The sequence below is a fragment of the Echiichthys vipera genome (assembly GCF_963691815.1).
Source record: "Echiichthys vipera genome assembly, chromosome: 1".
Taxonomy (NCBI): Eukaryota; Metazoa; Chordata; class Actinopteri; order Perciformes; family Trachinidae; genus Echiichthys; species Echiichthys vipera.
The window spans coordinates 32,174,154-32,193,041 of NC_139826.1; the positions used below are offsets into that span (position 1 = coordinate 32,174,154).

Here is an 18,888-nt window from a genome sequence, read left to right on the forward strand (position 1 = left end):
ATTCAAAAATCGCCAAAGTTGGAGATCCATGGTTTTCGCAGGACAGGAAGAGTCTGAAAAATCTCGATCTGAAAAGTAACTAGGAAATGATAAATGTTGTGGATTAAGAAGAATAATATTTGCCTCTGAGATGTAGTAAAGTAAAAGCATCAAGTTGTATACAATGGAAAGAATGTAAGTAGGTACAAGTAACCTCAAATTTGTGCTTAATAGTTTATACAGGGGGAAAAAAACTGTCTCAATGGCTTATTCGATGTATGCAAGTGTCGAAAAAGACCTTTTGATTTTATGCCGGAATTACACTTTAAGTACAGTACAGTGAGTAAATGTAGGCGAGTTACATCACCACTGCCTACTTCCCTGTTGATCATCATGTCGAGTTAATGCCACTGTTGGCCCCAGGTGACACAGAATACATTTATATTAACATAGCAGGGCACAGAGCAAATGTTAGTCAAAGGAAAACAACAGAGTATGAGGATATGTTAATGTTTTTTTCAGCATTTATAACATAATGTTTCTATGTTGAACAGTAAAATCAATAAAATAATGAATCGATCAGCTATTCTAAAGGCCTTAAGTATTCTGAGACATCACAAAAGGCTACCAAGTGTGATAAATAATCCAAAACCAAACCTAGATATTGTCATTCTTTTAGAAGTCTAAAATGTCTTATGGTTTTGTAAAAAGATGTGTATACTGTAGTCTCACTATTTCTAACCTTCAAGCTTTTTTCTCACACTGTTATTTTTTTATCACTCTCTTTTATCTGTTTCTGTAAATCAGCAAATAACAAATGAGACATAATTCAAGGTAATAGATAACTTACAATATGTTTGTATAGCTAAGTAAATAGGTTAATCAATTAGGTTTATATTTAGATGCAGGTAGATATAACTGTTTATATTAGGAAATGACTGAAGATAGGAATGACAAGCATTCAACCGAGCTAAAATAACAGTACACACATCAGAGTAATATGCCCTAAATGTGCAGTTTTCAGTTAGGTTGTAGTTGGAAAAGTATAAATATATTCGGCCCTCATTGCTGATCAAATACATGTTTTAAAATATATAAAATGTACATTTACTTAAGCACGTAAAGATCCCATGTTGTTAAAATTGAGGTTTCCATCTGTTTTATTATAAAGCAGGTGGAAATACACACAGCCCGTATTCAGAAACTGTGACTTTAAACGAGGTGTGATGTAAAAACTATTATATATAAAGTGCAGCTACTGTGCCGTTTGGCCTACAGTCATTCCCTGACTGCAATGCCGCCGCAGTGACTGAGAGCACAGATGTGTTAGACCTGTAAACGCTGACCAATCAGAGACAGGCGCTAAAACGGAGCGTGTTCCAGACAGAGGGTGAATAAAAGTATATTCAGATAGACAGTATGAGAAAAAAGAATATGTTTTGAAACATTAAAGCATGTAAGCATGTTATAGTAGAAACAAAATACAAGTATGAACCTGAAAGTTTGCATAATACGGGACCTTTAAGCTCATTTATGAGGTAGCCCGTTTGTGCTTTACTAAAGTATTTCCATTTCACTTCTACTCCACTAAACTACAATTCAGAGGCAAATATTGTACCTTTTACTAAACCACATTTATTTGACAGCTTTAGTTACTAATTACCTAAGCCTAATACAAAATATAAATCAACTAATAATTGATGATATAGGCTATTATTAAAGGCTAAGCTACCCAGTACTATATAAAGAAGAGAATAAGTATATAGTATAAAGTAATAAAAATAGGTATCCCTTTACCAGCTGCAGCATTAGAGTGATGTATACACATTAATGCATTAATAATTGTAATCAAGTAATATCACATATATTAGCCTATTCTGAAATGGACCATTCTGCACGGTGGGTATGTTAAGTAGCTTATATTATGATGCTAATACTTTTGTCCTTTTGTATTTGAAGATTTTGAATGCAGGACTTTTAAACTACTTGTTACTGAGTATTGGTATTTTTACTTTTACTTAGGCCTAAGTAAAATATCTGAATACTTCTAATTGCCACTGAATACTACCACCTAAAATCTGGGCTAGTGTGTTATTGAGTGTAAGTTTCATAACTTCCACAGCTGCAGAGTACAGGAAGCTCTGTGATCCGTGACACACAACAGACAGGTAACCAGGTAACAGACAGTTTTAGTTCAAAGGATCATTTCCATTGCAGGTGTTTACAGGTAGGCCCTAGTGGACAGTTGGGTAAATCGTTTCTATTGAGGAATTAACAGTAAACAATAAATAAATCCTGATTGTTCATACATTCATAGGTACGTTTTCCAGGTGTTTCGGTCTTCACGTACGCCTGACGTCACGCCAGGTTTTTCCTGCCTGTCCCAGGATGTCTCCAACGTCTCCCAACTGGCGCTTTACCAGGAAGTCCCGCCCTCCGACGTCACCGATTGGATCCAAAGTACCAAAACCGCGCATTCCTCAATTTGATTGGCCTCCCCTGCTTGTCAATCAAAGTGCGAGCAAGAGTTTGTGGTTAGGCGTCAGGTGAAACTCGCTCCGTGAGGGGAAGAGGGGGACACATACAAACTTACTTCGTTTGAACTTTGTGGGACGTTTTTTTAAAATACTATTTATGAAATTATTCACCAAAGGAAACTTTTAATAGCGGAAACCAACACGTTACAAGATGAAGAGCCTCAAGTATCGATTGAAAAAGCACGAAGTTACCATCACAGTAAGTTGAATACTGTTGTTTTTTCCCCTGTATTGACTAGTTAAGTTAAGCTAACATCCCCATGTCTCTCACCATTGACATGTATCGAGCAACGGTGCTAATGCTAGCATTGTGTTTGACGGCTTTAACGCCGGGAGGGGTTTATTGTTTGTAGCCCTGACCTCCTGTCCTCATGTTCCCACGGCGGTGGCGGTGGCGGCGGTGTTGGTGGTGGTGCTTGGAAAACACTTCGCCAGCAAGTTTAAGCACCTGCACCTCCGCACAGTAGTGGTGGATGTGGCCTCAGCTGGTCTGACACCGTTTTATTAATCTGGATGCTTTCAGGTTTTTTAAGGGATCTGGCCTAAATCTCGAACAGCGGGCTGTTGTTGTGATCCACAAAGCGCTGCAGGGAAGAAAGCTCCTCAAATCAGTGCACCACAAGTGCTCCTGTCCTCCTGGTTGTTTTCACAGTGACACTCATTGCAAGCGGTTTTAACATTTAATAGAGTTACACTCCTATCTGCAATTGCATTTTAGATACCCATCATAACATTTGTTCCAGTCAAAACTGAATTCATACTAGTCAGTCAATTCTAGATATCCACAATTACATTTTAGATCTTGAATGAACTTTCTGGATGTCTGGTATGTAATCCTTACTAGTAAAATTGCAGTTTTACATATCCGTAATGACATTTACACCATTCAGAATGTATTTCTGATAGTCAAAATTACATTATGAAATTAAAATTACGCCTAGTAACAATTGAATAGTAAATATCTACAATGGGAGTTTTCCTAGTGAGAATTACATTACAGATATGAAATGAAACTATGGATATCTAGTATTGAAAGCTCAATACACATGAATGGCAAAAGTGACATCATTTGTACTGGTAAGAATTATGTTTTGGACATCTAAAATGACAATCGGAGATAGGAACAATGTTATTGTGGATATGTGAAATGTTCTTTTTGACTAGGATGAACTGAATTACAGATATCTCCGATACATATCCGGTCTAGCTATTAAATGTTAAAACCGCTTGTCATAGACACTCCCTCTGTAGAGATTTCTTTTGTGTCTTGTCAAGACAATGGGAATAACTTCAGTTACACCTATTTTCCCGACTGCATTCAATTTCGTTGTACATGTACAATGACAATATATACTATTCTATTTGTTTTATTTATATATTTTGACTTTAACAGAAAAATAATAATTATATGAAGAGTACATTGCAATAAAAAAGGCAACAACTTTTTTTTAACAAACTGCAAACTGTGCATTCAAATAAATCTTTTTTTTTTAAATATATTTGTTGCATTAGTGCATTTATGATTCAATTTAGCTGTTGCCGTCAGAACTAATAATCTTGTATTTGTGTAGAGCCATCTTTTAGAGACAATGGTGAAGCAAATCAGCCTTAGTTGTTCTTCTTAGTAATTCTGGGGTTAAAAGTTTGACTCAGTATAAACACTTTACAAACAAATGTCGCAGTATAACACCACAACAAACTAGGGAAGTTATTTCTTATCAACGAATCATTTTCAACCGCCAAAAATATTTAGTTTACTTTCATATATGACAAAGAAAAGCAGAAGATCCTCACATTTAAGAAACTGAAACCAAAGAATTTATGGCATTTGTGCGTGAATAATGAGTAAATCATGAAATCATTTATCAAAATGCTTTCCCGATCAATCAGCCAGTCGTTTTGGGTCTACCACAAACTACAGTCTTAAAAAGTGCCTCTCTTTAAACAAAAACTGAACATTATGACCTTCATGATGGTCAGATTTATAGCTTATGTTAGACTACACGGACTAAAACTAATATAATAGTGTATATCCTTACCCAAAAGAAACTATCTTGCCATAAAAGTTTAGCTTTTATAAAAATGTTACATCAGAGCTCACATTTCTGTACAATTTGCCGCGGGTATCTATCGAGGCTCCATGGCACCGTGTACACACCATAAGTCCCTCGAGGAATGTTACAATGATTTTGTTGTTGAGTCCGCATGTGTTACAGACAGCATTGAACGAAAGACATTATATAAGTAGTGGTGCGGTGTACAATATCCATAACTTCTATGCTTTTCAGCTAGGGAGACCCAATCATAGACCATTATTTTATTCTTTCATCACAGCCCAGCAACAGCCTATGGACTTTGCTTAATAGACAGTCATTGCAATTGTGCACAGTTCAACATGCAGTGGGTGTTTGGCACTGCACTCCGTTTCCAGCTCCCAGCAATTACCATGAGAAAGGCACAAAGCCAGAGGAGCTGTGTGTGGTAAACTATCTGGCCTGATTTAAAAGGGAGAGAAAAAGCCTTTCAGCAATGAAATGGTATTGTATCCACGTTGATTGTTGTCTCGCTCCTAAGAGGCAGCCATTTGAAATTCAAGAAAGAAAGGTTTTTTTGCCACGCAGCATTTTCTGTTGTTTTAAAAACACCTCAGGAAAAGCTGGAGGTAAGCTGTGTTGAGGAAACATCCATAACATTTACAGAGGTCTGAGCGATGATTTCATAACATTCTCATTACATTCCTATCTCCGGGCAGATACCAAAGGAAATCTAACAGATGGCAGTCCCCTTACAGACATCACTTAAGGATTCATTTAATTTTAAATGTATTTAAAGACATACTGTTGGTGCTGATGCTTGTGCTGCAAAAGTATTATCACTCACTGCTTATTGGACTATCGCTACCTCTTACAGCTCCTTCATGAAACATTTTTATTTTCTCGAAACAGATAAATCACATCAATCAAAGAAGCATTAGATCGTCCGCATCACAGAAGATTGTAAATGCTTTTAGATGCATGCTTCCCTGATTGGTACACAATGCCCGGGATTTGAACTCACTCAGTCCTTCCTGGTGGGGTGATTGATAATTAAGAAAATACATTAGTGTTTTCTGACTTGCAAAGACGAAGGGGAATTTAAAAAAAAGAAAATTTGCTTTTAGTATTTGAACAAACTGTGACCGAATTCTGGCCTTTCTCAATACTTGTATTATCCTTTATATCTCCTCAAATAAGAATTAATAGATTTGCTTTCCATTAGCTGCACTTTCAGCCTCTAATTGTCTGTTTTTAAAAATTTTCTTTATGAGTGTTCTCTGTTGTTGTTTCAGGTTTGTCTGTCAAGTATTGGCAAGAACGTAAGTTATTTCAGCCAAGGAATGTGAACTAAACCTTTTAAGGTAGCTGGAAAACAAACTTGGTGACCAGGATAAAAAATGCCAAGACATTCCCTCAATACCAGCTGTAAATAAAAGACAGGGTGAGGTCTGCAGTTTTGGCTCAGGTTCGCAGGCAGGGCTCCAGTTTCTGTTATTCTCTTGTGTAGAAGACTTTTTCGGTTAAGGGGGATTGATTACAAGGCTTCTTGTGACAAGCATTATCATATATAATCGCCATGCGCTCCCAATGGAAACAAAACATGACTCTTGCTATTTTTAAGTTTGATAGAGATCATTTTAATTATCAATTAAAGTTGAACTTGGTAATGTTGCGTAAAAAATAAATAAATCATATTTTCTCAGACTGTCACTACATCCTGACAGCAATGAGACATACGACCTGCTGTTCTCTGTGTGCTCCTAATGTCATTGCTAGATGCATCTCCTATGCAATGTCAATAATTGCTCTGAACTCCTATGAAAGTGGCCGGTGGAAGCATATGAATCAATATTCTGTTAATGTGTTTCATATTTTCGCATGTAGTGTTTTCATAAGAAAGTTTGTTTGTCTGGCTGGTTGGTTGGTGGGCAGGGCTTGGTTTCATTTCAACTTGGTCGTAAACATTCTCATTTTACAGCTAAACAGTACATTAAAACACATGTCGCAAATCACATGCGTAGTGCGTAATGCCAATGCACTCTGGCACAGCACTTTCTGGCTCCTTTCTGATGCATGCTAATCACCAAGATATGAGATGACCTACACTACTGTGCAAAAGTTTTAGGCTACTGAGGTGAGGTTGTGTAAGACAGTTTCATGTCACAGGTCATACACCATGGCAAGCCTGAGCACAGCAACAAGACACAAGGTAGTTATACTGCATCAGCAAAGTCTCTCCAAACAAAGAGTTTAAAGCAGACTGGGGTCTCAAGATGTGCTGTTCAAGGTCTTTTGAAGAAGAACAAAGAAATGGGCAATGTTGAGGATCGTAAACACAGTAATTGGCCAAGGAACTTCGTGCAGCATATGAAAGACACATCAAGCTTATTCCCCTCCAAAATTGGAAGATGACCAGCAGTGCCATCTACTGTCCCGAGGAGTCTGGCCAGAAGTGGTCTTCAAAAAAGCCAAAGCTCCGACATGGAAACAAGGCCAAGAGACTCCACTATGCACAAAAACATAGGACTCGGGTACAGAAAAATGGCAGCAGTGTCTCTGGACTGATGAGTCAAAATTTGAAATATTTGATGCATTCTTGCAAATGGAGTTGGAGATTTGGTCAGGATTAATGGTGTCCTCACCGCTGAGAAATACAGGCAGATACTTATCCATTATCCAATACCATCAAAAAGGCGTGTGATTGGCCCCAAATTTATTCTGCAGCAGGACCCTACAGCCAGTGTCATTAAGAACTATCTTTAGCATAAAGAAGAACAAAAAGTCCTGGAAGTGATGGTGTGGCCCCCACAGAGAGCCCTGATCTCAACAACATCAAGTCTGTCTGGGATTACATGAAGAGACAGAAGGATTTGAGGAAGCCCACATTCACATAAGATATGCGATTAGTTTTCCAAGATGTTTGGAACAACCTACGAGCCAAATTCCTTCAAAAACTGTGTGCAAGTGTACTTAGAAGAATTGATGCTATTTTGAAGGCAAAGGGTGGACACACCAAATATTGATTTGATTGAAGAAGATCTATCTTCCGTTAAGTCACTGCATGTTGATAGTTGATGAAAATAAACCATTAACACTTCCATTTTTGAAAGCATTCTTAGTTTACAGTATTTTTTCACGCCTGCCTAAAACTTTTGCACAGCAGTATATATCGTCATAGACTATTTTGGCCATATGACCTTAGCTTAGGCTTGTCATTATTTTATCAACTTGTATCATCAGGAATCAAGATTTTGGACTTAGAATACCCTTTTGATTTGTAAGGGGAGTTTGCTGTATGCTTGTTTCTTTGTGTTCCTGGTCACACCTTGTCTTTACTGTTGTCTTCTCCCCCAGCATACATTCTTGTGGGATAGAGTAGCCAGATGGAGTTGGACTGTATTGTTGGGAAGTCGTAACAAAAGGAGGGTGGGGATGGGACAGGGGGAAAAGTATGATGCCTCTGAGGCTTTGACAGTGATTACTATCTGCTGGTTTATTTATCTTTAGTGTCACTAAAGAAGTGAATGAAGTTGCTGAAATATTCCTCAGATGACCTCTTCACAAATGTATTCTTACAATCTCAGTTGTTGAATTTTAGAGATGCTACCAAAAGGTTTGCACATCAAGAACTGGTTTTTAATGGATGAAAAGGGGAATTCATTCAGTATAGACCTGCTGTGCTTCTATGTACAACGCTTGGTTTTACATCATGATTTTACAATTTTGTAAACTACTGTATGCACATAGTGTGAGAGTCTTTTTTTGTGTAGTAACAAAGATCACAAATGTGAAATGGCGTAATCGAATCGCAGTTCGATCAACACAAGTTTATCTCATTTGTAAAATGGCTGTTAAACAAAGCCATCAAACAATATAGCGAGTTGGAAAGTCTGTTTTAATGCATTCTTTGTCGACATCCGTAGCATTACATTATCTTTAGACATTAGTAAAGCCACAAACATACTATTAATACCTTAAATCTAAATGAAACCCAACCCAAACAACCACATATTTCTTGTCGTCAGCACTGAAACCATAATTTATTTATTTTGTTCCATGTTCCATCTTTGTTCTATCCCATGCTGAGGCTTTAAACCTTGCAAACCACTGTGGTTTATTAGACAGGTGGAGAGTTCTGTAATTGCAATTTCAACCCCGGGGTTGTACACTGCTCCAGTCTTCATATAAATGCTGTTAGAAAAAGGACAACAGAAGTAGAAGATACACAGTGTACTCTATCAGCAAGTATACAGTGGGTGATTATAGTGCTGGGCTGCATTGATGTGATATCTTTGATGCAGAGATTAAGTCTCATCTGCATGAGATGTTTTTAAATTTAGAAACACTTAACTTCAATCATGGATAATGTACGTGTCTGTTACTTAGCCAATGGCTGTCATAGCAGTGTGTACTTTCTGCTACATTGACTGCTGCTCTCATCATCATTATCAGTAAAAGATTGTCTGAACAAAATGTCTGCTGAAGCAGAACCAGTATTTTCATAACTGCAACGTCACAGAAAGATGAGAAGTTTGTTGATTTATTATAATAATAATAACAATAATAGTGGTAATAATAAACATTACCCTGGTATGGGTACTTGCAGCCTCCTGATTCCTTGAAGAATATTTCACAAGTCATTGAGCAGCGTTTATAGCCCTGAGTACCTACTTAACATCATCAAGTAGAAACCTCCTTCTGCAAGTTTAGGCTCTAACTCGGAGACCCAGAAGGCGTTCTTAACCCGCTGGAAGTCTGAAGGTTTGGGATTTTAAAAAATCCCTCTATTTTTCGCCCTCATTTTCAAAAAAATGTTTGATTTTTTTGGGGGGGTTTGTATTGGTATGGATTGAATGTTTCATATGAGTCAGTGTGCTCAGTTAGATACAAGGCTTTTCAAATCATCCTCTGACAAGTGCCTGTCAGACTAAATTGCTAGTCTGCTTGCTGTCCTGTCAGGAAGACGTTCAAGCTATCAAATGGAGCAAAGACTGCTGTCACACATGAAAACAATGGATCCCACTGTACACAATTGATTCAGAAACCACCACACCAGTGAACAGTGCAGTTGTAAAACAATCTTATGTTGTCCCTTTCATGCCATTTTGAGATGTCTACCAACTTATTTTATCTTAAATACAGAGAGGTTTAGTGCTTTCATATAAGTTTATGAATTGCATTGACTGAAATGGCAGCAGTCACTTTATCAAGAGTAGTGAACCAAACACACAGGGAAAGGAACTACTGGCTTGCAAATGGGCTGAGATCTCATCTCGGTATGAACAAGACTAATAGTTCAAAGCTCCGCTGATGTCTCATAGAGGCTGCAATGTTTAATTTAACTCCCAGTAATATAGAAAAGCTGTTGTTAGAGTTTATTTCTTACATACAGTGTTTTTCTATCTTGTGTGCAGAGTTCACAGTTTTTCCAGATGGTAGTGCAAGAGGAAATCTTGGTTTATGATTCAGTATATTGTGACACTATAAGCAAGGGGATATATATTGTAATAAAAAAATACAATACGTTGGAGTACAAGAGTCAAATGGTGTCCAGCCGCAGACGAGCGTTTAAACACAAAATGAGCCACTGTCAACAAATCTTTGAATGTAAACTATTTAATTAAAAATCGAGAATAGATACAGTTTCACAAAACATTTTAATACTGGGATACTCAAGTGTATTGATATTTTTGTGGCACACATTTAAATCAATAAATAGTGCTCTAATGTCATGCCATGGTGATTTGCCTGTTGTAATCAATTTTAGAATTTTTTTGGGTGGTGCAAGTGGAAATTTTAGCCAGATGGTGGCTCACTGGAAAACTCTGGGGGTCGGTAAAGCCATTTGTCGTCCATAATTAGCGAATACATACATCAGATTTCATGGCAGTCTGTGCTTGTAGTTGATATCTTACTAGGAAGAAATGACATACTGAAATCTCCATTCTTTCTTTGTATTTGTGTGAAATATAACTCATTTTATGCCTTGGTTCTGCCAGTTTTTCTGTAATATAGGAGATCTTGCTGTGTTTGTTCGCATAGCCATTTTACTAATATTCACTGTAGGAGGCAAACTCTCAGATAGGATCAGCCAAAGTTTGTTTAAGGCTGGACGTTGTGTTGGCTGTAGAGTAGGATTCAGAGTAGGTAATAGCGTGACAGTCTGTGTTTTTAGGATTAATGTCTGGCTCCATGGGGGCAGCCATGAGGTCATCTCTGCAGTGTTACGTGTCTGTGTTCCCATGCACAGAGCTCACTTTGTGGAAGAGCATAAGAGTGTGTGCGATGGCCATATGTGTGTTTGTTTGTATCTTGTTTGTTTGTCATGTGTAAATGATAGGGGGACCAGGCAGTTGGCAGACAGTGTATGTGTAATATGAACTGTGTTGGGTGAGTGATGGAGAGATTACCAATGTTGGGGGAGGTTGTCATATAAGAGGGGGCTGCGATTATTGACTGACTTTAGGTAATCTGCTGCACACACACACACACACACACACACACACACACACACACCCACACGCAGAGTCAGACATGCTGAGCAACAGGAGCACAGAGATTCTGCTGATTGTGGGGGACAAACTGCTGTGAAATTGCTCATGCTAAGCCTAATCAAGCTGTGCTCTGCGTGTGTTTGTATTTTTCTGTCTCTGCATTTTAGACAACTCAGTCAGTAAAACTTTTTGCGAAAGTTACAGTGGCCTCTGTAGAAAAGACAGCATCACAGACAAAGGTGGTGAATCAAATTTGCAACTTGTGTTTTCGACACCACCGCTGGCTTCTACTGTCGACTGAGTTTTGATGAGAAACACAAAGTGCAGCAGACTTTGACTGGGATGTTGGTGATAAGAAAGAGGATGATGTGACTGGCAATTTTTTAGATGTAGAAGGAGTCTTCTCTGGGAAGACCTGCTTACTCAGAACGTGCTTACTCATTGGAAAGAATAGGTGGGGCATTTGACTTCAAAGGGGCAAGTCACTACCTGTTCTGTATCCACCTGATTGTTATCTTGCACCATGAAAATGAATACAGAAGCTCAAATGTCACTTTCTACACTTAAATAGATTTTCTTATTTGATTTGTATTGCATATACGTATGCATTTCTTTACATAGGCATCAGATGAGATTAATTGGAATATCTTTACATGCAATGTGTTGCACAACTAAATATAATTCGTACCACGTAGCAAATGAAAGTTACTATTTGTACTACATTCCCTTAAACCAGTGATTCCCAAAGTGTGAGGGTACTGCAGGGGAGAGCAGGTGAAAGCTCATTTACAATAAATAACAAAAAGTTTTGTAATTAACTTTAATATACCATTCTATATTTAGGATTAAGTATTTACATTTTTTTTAAAAACATAATTAAAATAAAACAAAGCCATGGGATTTACATGATGTGTCATGCTTCATTTATTAGACCTGTTTGTGACCCGGAACGTATCTTATGTCATACAAATTGTTACATACAATTTCATTTCAACATTAAATAAAAAATAATACAGAATGTATCGTGAAATCATAGTCTGTGATGATCAGAGTTATGGTTACAGCTTTGAATGGAAGAAGACTTTCAGATTTCAAATTGGGCTGCAACATTCCTAAGTTTAGGAAGCCCTGCCTTAGACTATTATTTCAGTCTCACTACTGCTTTAGTATATGCATGTTGTTACAAAGCCTAGTCCATTTGACCAGCCCTCCAGTCACATTCCTCGCCCTGCCTGTGTGTGTGTGTGTGAGGACTTGTGAATGCTGGCCAAACAAGCATCATCAACAGTATCTGTGCCCAAGTACCAGCATGCCAAAAGAGCTCTTCATTTAACCAAATACGGATATGTAGGTGCTCTTTTCCCTAAGGTTGCCTCATCATTATTCTTAACGGCCTCATTCTTCTCTTCAGCCACATTATCATTCAAGTACATTGAATTCATTTTTAACTGTTTTTTTTTTATATTAGCTCTGTAAGAGTCACCACCTTGTTAATTCACTGCTGCGTTTCTTCATTAGCTATCTAAATAGTTTCTTACTGTACTAGGTGATTGGAAATCATTTCATGGCCCCACAGCTCTGTCCGCCCTGTTCTCTTTATTTATCACCACATCATCAGACCAGCTGCAATAATATCAAATCATATTACCAGCAGCCATCTACAGCCAAAGCACACAACTCTGCTTGTTTGTAATTCTCCTGCTTCGTGATATTATTATTTCAATGATGACTATTAAAATGTGTCCGCTAAGGTACTGGCATTTACAGGAAATTGGTATTTTGACCTCATACAAAAGCTACAAAACTGGTGTTTTCATAATGATTTTTGCTCTAAATCGTTTTGGAATTAATAAACGTTTAAAGTGCTTTGAGCTAAATGTCAGCATACTAATATGCTCACAGTAACAATGCTAGCATGCTGATGGTTTGCAGGTGTAATGCTTATCATGTTCACCATCTTAGAGTAGCGTGTAGCATGTTAGCCTGCTAACGTAACTTAAAGTGTCATGCGATAACTTCTGTTGTAATTTTGCGCTTTATTAATAAAGGTTGACTCAACTTGACATAGACAAAGTACAACTGAGGCTTAAGAGAATTTTAATTTGTTGTTTTTTTTTCTGGTATTTGGTCATAAACCAAAGCCGGACAAAGAATTGACCTGATGGTGGCGTTAGAGAAAAAGTCATGTGTTAACCAAAGTTGAAATTCATCCTCTGGGCATTGGATATCTGTACCAAACGTTATGTCAAAGCACCCACTACTTAAAGTCAAGAAATCACCAAAGTCATTTGAATTAACTGTCTAGGAATTATGAATGTCTGTATAAAATTGAAGTAGGTTTTGAGGTATTTCAGTCTGGACCTAACTTGTGGACTGACCATCATCCCTAGAGACACAGTTCAAGCACAGCTGAACATGGAAGGATGAATTACAGATTGGGTGGAATTAGGTTACTCAATTAAAGTGGCATCTTACTGTAGGGCTTAACAGTTAATCTGAATTTCATTGACAGGAGGCGCAATATTTTTTAAGGAAAACAAAATACCATTTTGAATAAGGTATTGTGGCGGTAATAAGGTATTTCATAAACTTTATAATCACAATATCGGTCAAAATAATCTCAATAAGGATTATAACTTTTTGGCTTTGTCCTTCATATCAGTGTTGCCATTTCCATTACATAGAGCAATAAATTACAGGCTTGCTTCATTCAAATGGATGGTTGTTAATGTTCAGACATCTTTCTGTCATGAAATACACATGAGTTTCTTCTGCATATTGTAATTTAGTGTCATCTCAGTAATCACAATGTTTCTCTCAATGATTATGACTTCAGAAACATTTTTTGCGCAAAATGTTCCCTTGAAAGCGTTTCTTTCTTCTGAGGTAAAACAATTATTCTCAGAAACCTAATTCTATTCTATAATAAGCTTTAATGGTCTGAAAAACACATTAGTGGTACAGTATAATCCTACAAATCCATCTGGATAAAGTAGAGTAAGAAAGCATTAGGGGGTTTGTCCGGGTTCAATAATAGACTTTTCAGATAAGAGCTGATAATGAGGTAGTTTTACACATCTCTCATAAATGACACCATTGTCTTTTTACAACTGTCTTTCAGAAACTATATCAGGGCCTTTTGTGCCTCATGATCCTGTGGAGACTGCCTTTACTGGGGGAGATGTCAGGACAGGGGCAAAGTTCACAGGGTTTGGGCAACTGGAAAGCTGATCTCCTGCCCTGGCAGTGGGTGTCGGAAGTAGAAGAAAATAGCAAGGAAAGGCTTTACCCTCTGGGTCATAAGTCATCTAAAATAGTGTGACCTAGCAGCTGGACCTACTAGTCTCCATTTTGGATTTTTAGGCAACTCAAGTGAAGATAGCTTAATAGGGTCACCAGTAATTCTCTTTACCATTTGGGCTTTATTGTGTTGGGTTTAAAGTATCATAAAGCAGTGTTATCAGTTTTTCTGCTGTAGGCAGATATACACATTTTGCACATTTTAGGTAGTTCTTATCGGGCTGATGCATGTTCAAGTGTTCATTTTGAAGTAAATTCTCTAAAATGTCTGACATTGACTATACTGACTTGTATCTGAGTAAAGCCTCCTGTAGGCCTATGGCAGATTCAATGGATGTGTTAAGTCATCGTGATCGCACGCTTCTCTCTCACCTCGGGCCTGCTCGTCACCCTCGGGAAGAAACCAGTAGGATGGAGTCACTGACAAGTCTCAACTTAGCACGGGCATGAGCAGCGGTGGGCGGGGTGAGGCCAGACGCAGAATATCTTGAAAATGAGGGAGAAAGAAAATATGTGAGGTTTTTTTTACCGTCTATGAGAGATTACAGAATATTAATAATATCAGAGTAGTTTTTACATACTTAAAATGTGTCTGGAGTGGGACTTTAATTTATTTCTTTGGCATTGTGGTTTGACTACTGAAGTAATGACAGTGCAAAGAGACGGGGGATTATCTTGTATAAAAAATATCAACGATGAAGACGACCATTGGTCACTCTTTCCAGCGTCTCCCAGGATACAAATAGACATTGGACCTGTCATTTTTCTGTACACCAGCAGAGGGAGTGTCTGTCTGTCCTCCTGCATCAAGTCCACACTCTGCCCAGCAAGAGTGGACCTGTGTTTAGCAGCTACCCAGATATGCAGCGAGTGCCTCGTGTACATACCAAAGACAGGGCGCCTCTCTCCTCTTGACACCTGGCCTGGACCATCAGTGGACGCTTGGCCCGATCCAAGAGGGGCTTTCACTCTGCAACATTAATTTACCTGTCCGATAATGACGGATGACTACAAGCATGCTATATCTTGTCCCCTCTCCACTTATTCTTTTGCACAATTGTTTGTCTGTCTCAAATATTCCCTCTCTTTTTCTCCACCTCCACCCTTTCTGTCTCTACCCCTGAGGGTTTTCATTTACACTATACATGCCCAGACAGTTGCACAGTTCACAGGCACAGGTCTATCGTCACAGATTAGACATGGGTGTGTATTAGGGTGGGCGGGGTTGTTAAATTGCTACTGCGAACAGCAGTCCCAGAAAGACAACATGCTGATTGTCAGAGGGTGGCACTATGACTGATGGAAACAGAAGAGAGAGATATTGTCCTTTAAAAATCACATTTTTCCATTGAATAATAATAGCTGCCATCCAGTCCTCTGTTGCCATTTAGGAATGACTGACTGAGAAAATGAAATATGCTTCACTAACAGGACAAACTTGTTTCTTAATGGGTTTCTGCTCTGACCTGCATTGTTATTTGATTACCATTCTTGGGTGACAGCTGTGACTTGACTCATGTCATTTCTAGAGATTTCTGTGGCACAGTTTCTGCTATTTGAGCTCTCTTCTTAACACTGATGCAGCTAGAGTTTTGGCTTTCCACTGCCAGGGTATATTGCATCTATAAATCAGCTTGTCATTGAGATATTCACACAGCATGCAACTATTTTAATGTCACAAACAGGTATCTCTGGGTATAAAATCTAAAAATATACAAGGATGTGTGTCGTATTTGGGCCTGTTCATAAACTATAGCCAAAGATTTGGTGCTCTGTTTTAAAAAAAGTGATATTTTATTCATAAGAATGACTCTGTAGTTTGTTATTACGGCCAAGGAGGTTATGTTTTCGGCACAGTTTGTTTTTCTGTCAGCAGGATGACAGACAAAAACAAACCATTTTAATCCATTTGTGCTGCATTCATTTAGTGTCGGAATAATCAGAAAAAAATTGATTTCCTGACTGGGGAAAATCGAAATGCATAAACATTGTGAGATAGGGTATGATGTTTGCTCTCTCCGCTCTCATACTAGTTATCAAAGACACCAGACAGCACATCACAAGTTAACATACAGTAAATATATATATATATACAGTAGTAAGTGTTAATTAGTGCAAATTTGTGCAGGCATTCATGCCCCTCTCAGCACGATCAAGTATCACACACATAATCATGTACATTTTTTAAGTTTTGAAATAGCTTGGTTTATAATCAAATACCTGCTAAAATAATGACATTCTTACTTGCTGTACTTTGCGTTTAGTGCTAATTAGCAATTACACACTAAAGTTGGTGGATAATTAAGCAAGTATTTCTTTTTTTTTTTTTAAACTTACTCTGTTTTTGTAGGATATTCCATCTTTGCTTTTACACATACATTTAAGATACCATCTGATTTGCTGAATCATTATTAGCTTCAGATGCATTTTTTGAATACATTTTTTAATACAAACAGGACTTTTTGCTCTTTTACACGGCAACCACTCTAAGAAGGTATGCCTTAATGGCCGGCATGAACTTTGAACAGGGGTGATTACAGCAACCAGTAACTGAACTTGTCCTTCACCTAACTTGGGTTTTATCCTTAAGTTAAAATACTAATAGACAGGAAAATTAGCACTGCAGATACCTATCCACTTCACCCCTAATGTCAAAGGTTTACATTTCATGACATAACGTCTCTTCACAGATGTCTCCTACGATCATCATCCCCATAATCATAATCTTATGAAACCACATCATTAACCTCAGTCTGGCATTGGACACCACTATCACTTGACACATTGGCATACAGCTTTATGTTATGGCCTTGGCTTCATTCTGCTCAGATGACCCGTTAGATATTTTCTGCTGATGATTTCATCTGTTAGGACATAAGAGACCCATTAGTCTGGTCAGGGGCTGGGAGAGGCAGGAAACTGAGGTGTTGGAAAGAGTTACAGTTTGTAGACAGTGATGGAAAACCTGAACTGAAGATGACAACAGCCTCTGACACCCAGAATAATCTGTGTAGACAGGTAGAAGCCTAAAGTGCCTCATCCAGTGTCAGGTGATGTTTGTCCTCGAGGTCACTTTGTTAAAATAGAAACTTTAGGTAATATGTTTGTTTCAGTTGCACGCAACTTGGGTTGAACATTGTTTCAGCATCACAGTGTATGACGGCCTCTCACGCATTTGTGCACAAATTACATACAAAATTGCACAAGAGCAAAGATGATAACACCATCATTTTCTTTGCATTCCCCTTCCTCCTTTCTATACCTTGTGGAAATTATAGTTTGATACATTTTTTCAAACTGAAAAATAAGGTTGAATTCAGTTCATCTCTTAGAAGCAGAAATGAGGTTTTCGTACTGCCTGTCTTCTCTCTGTTGTATCACTCTTCTACTCTGAACTGAAGGCACAACATTAAAAAGTTTTTCTCCGGCTTCCGTTGCATGACCACTCCAAAAAAGTCAAGCCAAAACATCTCAATGCCCCCACGGTGGCTGGCTGTTCTTTTAGTAGACCATAAATTTTAAATATCAATAACATGCTTAATCATTCATTTAATTATGGGAAGCTAAAATCATGATTATATTTATATTCGATTAGACTAGATGAGGTGCCTAGACTCGTGTACACGCCAATACCGGCACTTATTGGAGGCATCTCTGATACTGGTATCAATGGTATCAATGATTTCACATCACCCTCATTTGCTAAATAACCTGAAATATCTTTTAACCCCTACACACAGACACACACACACGCGCACATACCTCAGATTAAATGTCATTGAGCTCAGTAATTTAAAATAAAAATGACACATATTCATGTGCTTGAATTTATTGTCATCATTCCAGCGTATGAAAGTAAAGCAGGGTGATAACACTGACATCATATTGATGTCATATGAAACTAGATACCGCCATGTGTTCTCGTCATCATCTTTCCTGGTTTTAAAGGCTGCAGTTAAAGTGATTTAAGATAATTTGACTGCTCAGAGTAAAAAGAAAATGGGCATCGTAGTCTTCAAAACTCACAAACAGTGTAGTTTAGACCAAATATTTAATAACATACCAATAATATAAAGTTATACTTTAAAACCTGTCATGATATTTGATTGTGATAGCAAGTAAGGGATTACTGCAGAGAGCCCAATATCAATAACTAGTACATTAACAGATGACCACACACACACACACACACACACACACACACACACACACACCCTTGTGAGATATTTACGTGACCAATGTCCAGTATGCTGTGTGGCTAGGTGCCATTTTGGCGCCTTTGTCTCTATGCGAGGTTGAGCAGCTTTCGTAAGTTGACACCTACTTCTTCATATGACATGTCATGTGGAGGAGGTCTTTTTGCATGTTTGTGAATATCAGTGCCGCTCCGTTAACGCCAGTCTGGCCGTGCACAGTAACACGAGGCCACAAGGAGCTGATGCAGTGTGTAAATTAAACCGGTCCTTGGGTTTTCTTTTTCTTTTTACCTAATAAAACTGAAAGCTTTGCTTACGCAGTGCTTGTGGGTATTAGTGTAAGTGT

At 38.1% G+C, this 18,888-nt stretch overlaps 1 protein-coding gene across 1 annotated transcript in view; it reads left to right on the forward strand.

Annotated features, from left to right (window-relative positions):
- The first annotated feature begins 2,546 nt into the window (after positions 1-2,546).
- The window catches only part of uacab (uveal autoantigen with coiled-coil domains and ankyrin repeats b), a 43,027-nt gene continuing 26,685 nt past the window's right edge, over positions 2,547-18,888 (forward strand). Inside the window, exon 1 of the mRNA XM_083913213.1 lies at positions 2,547-2,715. Coding sequence (XP_083769339.1) covers positions 2,668-2,715 — 48 coding nt within the window. The 5' untranslated portion in view covers positions 2,547-2,667. The remainder of the gene's footprint in view (positions 2,716-18,888) is intronic.